Source organism: Enoplosus armatus, chromosome 10, assembly GCF_043641665.1.
Source record: "Enoplosus armatus isolate fEnoArm2 chromosome 10, fEnoArm2.hap1, whole genome shotgun sequence".
NCBI classification, from domain to species: Eukaryota; Metazoa; Chordata; class Actinopteri; order Centrarchiformes; family Enoplosidae; genus Enoplosus; species Enoplosus armatus.
Genome location: NC_092189.1, coordinates 9230975 through 9237530, shown reverse-complemented (window position 1 = coordinate 9237530; position 6556 = coordinate 9230975). Strand labels below are relative to the sequence as shown.

General features: G+C 44.0%; 2 protein-coding genes across 2 annotated transcripts; one reads left to right on the top strand and one right to left on the bottom strand.

The window, feature by feature from the left end:
• Nucleotides 1–726: 726 nt before the first annotated feature.
• fut11 (fucosyltransferase 11 (alpha (1,3) fucosyltransferase)) lies at nt 727–2965 on the bottom strand. The gene is made up of 4 exons (XM_070913608.1): nt 2627–2965; nt 2111–2491; nt 1141–1763; nt 727–970 (listed from the first exon to the last, which is right to left on the bottom strand). The coding sequence occupies exons 1-4, from the start codon at nt 2963–2965 to the stop codon at nt 820–822; spliced, it is 1494 nt and encodes a 497-aa protein (XP_070769709.1). The 3' UTR covers nt 727–819.
• Nucleotides 2966–5527: 2562 nt separating this feature from the next.
• rab9b (RAB9B, member RAS oncogene family) lies at nt 5528–6139 on the top strand. The gene has a single exon (XM_070913374.1). The coding sequence runs from the start codon at nt 5528–5530 to the stop codon at nt 6137–6139; it is 612 nt and encodes a 203-aa protein (XP_070769475.1).
• Nucleotides 6140–6556: the final 417 nt, after the last annotated feature.

Here is a 6556-nt window from a genome sequence, read left to right as displayed (position 1 = left end):
GTCTCAAGCAGTTGCATGTTTTAGAAAAGCATGATAAAAAAATTATTGCACATAAACATGATGTTAACATCATGTAACAGAAAACCGTTAGGGCAATATTATAAAGTATCTGCCACAGAAATTCATTAGATGAGCTGTTCCTGAGAACTACTTTGCAAATATAGTGGTGATTTCCCACAGGGGAGTTGTGCTAAACCTTACACTCGCCTTTCTCCACTCCTTGGTGAAATAATATTTTCCTTGCATAGTCACTTAAAACAGCTGTGTACATAAATGTGACTTCAGCTAATAACCATCAGCTACCTGCTGAGTAACTGTAAAGAGGCTAACGCAGTTCACTGGCTGCTGCCTTGATGGTCTTCACACACAGTTAGGCAGAGCTCCCTTGGTACAGAGGACAAAGTCTTTGGCTCTGCCCCAGTCCAATGAAAATCTGCCTCCCATGAGAACGTGCCTCCGTGGAACAACTGCACTGCATGCAGTTAATGTTAACAATGCAAGGCGGAGTATGGGTGATGATGGCACTTCAGTTATAGTAATAAAACTACTTGAAAATATTAGCATATAGCATTCTAAAACATTATTTTCCCATTACTGAACTTGGGAGAAAAGGACAAAGGTATTATGTCAGCTGAATACAATATCAAAATCTGTTATAGTATAACTAAACTGCTCATAAGGGTAAAGGAGTTTTGGCTCAGGTGCAAAAATATGAGTAATTTCTGCTTCTTTTCCTCATTAAAACAGAGGGGATGCATAATATGGGACACCCCTGTAATCCTGGACGTGCTCCATCCTCTGTTTGTTTCAAGGCCTGTGTCAGTGTTTTCCTCTGGCTCTGCTCACAGCTATGTTTTGGATGTGCTTCCACAGCAGCGAAGGGTCTGACTCGTTATGTCTTATCAGAGATTCCAGCCCCTCTGCTTGGTCCAGGCTCTGCCAGTAATCCTGAGGCCATATTTGCAACCATCTGCGGACAGATATACAAACAGATTAGGTTCATCACAGAGGATATTTTAATTAGACCATTAAAATAGACTGATTTCTCTCCCCTCGGGACATTGTTATTCACATTAAAGTACAGACAGTACAAGGATTTCGCACCTGGCTGGCACAGTGAATAATTCAAGACAAACTCACCCATCATCTGCAGGTAAGTCTAGGACATCTCCATATCCCGGGCGGGGCAGGGGGCACCCCATGTGAGAGTTGTTGGCCATTTTAGGCTGAGGAGGTTGGTTCTTCTTAGGTGCTTTCCTATACGCTCGTTCTGCTGCCAGTCGTGCATTCTCCTGGTCACACACGTAACATTCAAATCCATTCAGGTAGTTGGGTTTACTCATGTCATTAACCCCCCATTCTCGGGTCTCCAGAGCCTCCAGCAAACGAGTGTTCGTGATGCGCTTGGGGTTCTTGAACTCTAAATATTTAGCATATTCATCATCATTGTCATCAAGACGTTTGAGGAATTCAGCGAGAGCTTTTGGCGAGGGGAACTTATCTATGATGATGGCAGAGTGGTCATTGGGCATCCAGTCAGCCACCACAGAGGAGCCTCGATAGACGGGCACGCAGCCCTGATGGAGAGGCCGCCACAGCTTCTCTGTCATGTAGTCTGGACACAGGCCATTCTCCAGTGCCAGGTGAAACTTGTAGCGTGCAACAAAATTCATAAAGTTGGGATCTTCGCCGGTAGCTGTGGCCGTGTCCTCCAGATGTTCAGGTAGAGGTTTGTTGTTCAAGCACTTCCCATAGGAGTCCACCTACAGAGGGGGAAATAATTTGTGCAAAACCTTTAATGGTCTACATTTTTCACTCATTTCATTTATTGTAAAGAATGGCTATGATAGGGTTCAAAATGGAGGAGACTACTGCAAATGGTATTCAATACTATGCAGAAACGTGTCCTGAGGAGATGTGCCTACCAACATCTGCAAAACTTGCTTCTGTTAATTTTATCAACAGCATGTAGGGATTGTGAAACTATAATTCCTCCTTAGCTCTAATAATTGGAGAATTGCAGCTCACTAAGCATACATCTTGTATGTATGGAGTATCAATAAACCAGGCGCTAAACTGTTAACATGCATGCATCATCTCTGTGCTGTACCTGAATGTACTTCATGAGCTCCTGAACATATCGGTTTCTGTCTGAAGGTACATCGCAGTGAGACTGCATGTAGAGCACAGGAGCCAGGCCCTCCCTCCTAAGCCGGTTCTTCTCCTCCAGGGACACAACCACCGGCGCCAGCAAGTAGTCCAGAGAGGGCAGCCACTGCAGGGTCAGAGGATAGTCTGACTCCCTGCGAAATGTGGCAGTGTAGTTGAACAGCCTGATTCCTGGTCCATGGGAGAGGGCATAGTTATTCATGGGTGACTCTTCATGGAACAGTGCCCAGGTCTGGTGGCGGAGACGAGGGAGCGGTGCCTCATATGCCCGGAAGTCTGTTCCATAAAAGATGATGGATGCTGTCCGTTTGTACAGCTGGACCTTTCAAGATCAAACTCAAGATTACTGGCAGAGCAACTTCAGATGATAATCATTATTAATGGGAGCATGCATCTTCCCTCTGTCTAAGCCAAGAGTTCCAGTAAAAAGCTTTATGAGGTTACATATCTCTGGTACCTTGCGGTTGCTCGTGACCAGGCAGGAGGATGTGGCACAGTCGATGCGTTCAGTGTCACCAGGAAAATGTGGGAACAGCCCTCCACTCCACCAGAGGAGAATGGGCAGCTCCTTGTTGCTGCGGCGGTCACTGTTGCCAGGTCCTCTGTATGAACTTATGGAGGCAAACTCCATCTCTGACAGAGCACTCTGGGGCTGAAAGGCTCCTCGGTCCACTGTATCCAAGGCCTCCAGGGGAAGTTGATCGTCTGGAAAGGAGGCAAAGGAGACCCAGACCCAGCACAGGACACCAAACAGCCCCAGACACACACAGGGCACCAGCCTGCCTCTGCCTGCCATCTGCAAGGTTGAAAAGAACAGACAACACATTTCAGACACTCGGATACAAGTAGGACCCAATTCAGAAGAACAAACCAATCCACTTTCTTATTTGTCAAATGTAGGCTGATTCCTCAGTCTCGCAAATAAAGTCACGCTCTGTTTTGCGGCTCATAACCCAAAGGAAAGTGTTACTTCTCCTTGAAACTAACTTCGTTGAACAAACATCATACGTGTCAGTGGTTGCTGAGCACGCACCAGTATCGAAACATTCACAGTTTCCTACCATTGTCTCTGCAAACACATGAGGGTGCGCTTTCTTAATTCTTCAAACCAAAAATACACAGCCACCCTCCGTACAAGTCGGGTTTGATGACAGGATGCTGTCTGATAACAGCCAACGGAGCAGAGGGAATAAAGACAGCTGAATCCTTCTTCTACGTTTCTGCTTTTCTTCTTCTTTGGGTGGTAAACTAACCCACGCTGCACACCGCCACCTACAGCTCCGGAGTGTATATTGCTCTACTGAATGACAAATTATATATAATATAATATAATTCGAATTTATTTTGCCCCCAAATATTATAAAAAACATTTTACTAGAACGCATTCGGGTGCATATAGGGTGTGTACATAGAGGAAAAGACGCTTAGATTAAAGAAATTATAACAAATACTTAAAATACAAAATCCTAAAAATCTAAACCATAATAATAATAATAATAATCTTAAGTCAAAACAGCTGTGAAATATAGTGTCCTACGAATAAATGTATACTACACGTGGATTCACATTGCACAGAAGTCAATGTAAGAAGCGTCTAATAAAAAGTATTCCTTAATTTGCTTTTCCTAATTGATTTTCACTAAATAATGCATATACAATAATTTTTTCAAATTAATGAAAGTTGAAAGTCTACTAAGTTATGTAAAATGATAATAAAAAAAATGATTTGTTATTTGGTCGAATGACTAAAATGAGGTGTTCCCCACCGTAGATAAGCTTTTAGCTTCACCGTGTTTTTTTGACCTTTTAATTGCATGTTTGTGCTTGGTGATTGCAGTCTTGTATCTTTATTATTGTTAAATCTATCTTTCTCTAAAGGGAAATGTTGACAGATATTGCCCTCTGCTCTACTAGTGGAAATCGTACTTAAGTAAAAGTACACAAGTATTAAGAGCAAGTGTTATACCATATTATGATATATTATATTATTGGGTTGGATTGTTAATACGATTGCGTCAACGTTAAGGTAGCATGTATCTACTTTATATACTGTTGGGTAGTTTAATCCATAACAGTGCATTATATTTTATGTTGAACGTGTGTTTTGTCACATAAATGTAATGGAGTACAATATTTTCCTCTGAAATGTAGTGTAGCAGAAGTGTAAAGTAGCAGAGAATAGAAAAATACAGTAACCACACCTCACGGTGACACTTTGTTGTAATTTATGGAAAATTATTAACTTTACAGGCTTTAGGACCTCGGTTTGTCTGGACGGTGTGCACGTGCAGCTCCTCGGTGGGGGCGCGCACGTCACGACACTCAATCTCAGTCAGATGTAGGGGAGCAGGGCAGACCACACAATATAGACTGTTAGGAACAGGGTGAGTGAAAATACATGTTTGTTCTATTCATATTAGATGCATTACATTATAGATATATCATCCCACTGCAACATTTGTTCTTTTGTTGCTTACAATGCTTTTAAACATTGTTTTGAGTCGCATGTGCATTGAGGCTAACGGTTAGCCTGACCAGGATAGAATGTCAACAAGCCGTTAGACTAGCCGGCTAGCATGCTAGTTGGCTGGGAGGCTTGCTAAGCCGCTACACAGTATAACAGTTTTATTGTCTGTTAAATGAAAGTCTTTTTTTAGAAGTCAGTTACCTGTTTCGGTTCCTAGTTAACTTCTGCTCTGAGGAACCGCATGGACAGTTTCGCAGAGACCATCGACGAAGCAGTTCAGTCAGAGTTTTAGCTGCCAGCCACAGTTGACAACAAGCTGGTGCATGTTCGTGGTCTGCGCAAGTGCAGTGGTCGTTTCCAGAGTCTTCTCATGATCCTGGCTCGCCCCTGTTGTTGTGGCGTAGGACTCCTACACTTCACCTGTTATATATATGTCTTAAAGCTTATGTTGTCTTACAGTTTTTAGGGTAATGTTCATGTCCTAAACTATGGCTGGCAAGCATAGTACACGTGTAGACTATTTTGAGTCAGTATTACTGTGTCATGTTGTAAACATCCAGCCAAATTTTCAACCAGAGACCTTTGGCAGACATCTCGGCCCTTCACCCCTGTCATTGTGTCCCTGAAACTAGTCAACCATTACACTATCTCATATGGCTTTCATTTGTTGTCAGAAAGGTTCATTTGAAGTTGAGTACAAATGTTGCCTTTTCTGAGAAGTCAGTTTATTTCAGTTCATATTGTCTAATGGTGATTTGTGTTTCTCTTTGATTTTGTATCAAGTATCTATTTTTGTGCTTCTTCCTCTTTCTAGGTTATATTGACCCTGGTCTGCCACCTGGTGTGGAGGCCCGTAACCCAGTGAGGAGACCTTGCTGGGTGGGAGGAAACATGATGAGCGGTAAGAGCTTGCTGCTGAAGGTGATCCTGCTCGGGGACGGTGGAGTGGGCAAGTCCTCCCTAATGAACCGCTATGTCACAGACCGCTTCGACTCCCAGTCCTTTCACACCATCGGCGTAGAGTTCCTCAACCGGGACCTGGAGGTGGACGGGCGCCTGGTCACTCTTCAGATCTGGGACACAGCAGGCCAGGAGCGCTTTAAGTCTCTGCGCACGCCCTTCTACCGAGGGGCCGACTGCTGCCTGCTCACATTTGCTGTGAACGACCTGCAGAGCTTCCAGAACCTCGGCTGCTGGAAGAAGGAGTTCATGTTCTACTCGGACGTTAAAGACCCTGAGCGGTTCCCTTTTGTGGTGCTAGGCAATAAGGTAGACATGGAGCAGAGGGAGGTGGGAGAGGACGAAGCACGGGCCTGGTGTGAAGAGAACGGCTGCTGCCCTTACTTTGAGACCAGTGCTAAAGATGACACTAATGTCACGGCAGCATTTGAGGCAGCTGTCAGGGAGGTTCTGGCTGCTGAGGACCAGATTGACCATGCACTACTGGGTAGTACTATCGATCTCCATGGCAACCGCAAAACCTCTCGCGGTTCTTGCTGCTGATTGGTCAGGTGCGCATCCACCTTGTCTTAATCTCTCTGGCTGGAACTTGCCCGAGGCAGTTTTTGAGAGCCAGTCAGATATTTATGTTTATGGTACACATACTGTAGGTACAAGGTACTGAGTGCAGTATCCCCTAAAGATGATGTGGATAAGATACAGGTGCTCTGAGGAGGGCCGTGTCAAGGATTCAGCTGGTATCTAGATTGTTGAATTATTGCTCTAACCAAGGTACAGGCACACTGTAACAGGCACACTCATACTTTGTACTCTGTCTGCTTTCAGTAGTGTTGCACAAAGACATTTTTACTCAGCTTCAGCTTTGTCTGCCTATGCAGGACTTGTATCAAATAGAGTGCTTTCTGAGCATTTATTTTAATTGAAGTAATTCAAATTGTTTGTTAATTCAGTGGACGAGAG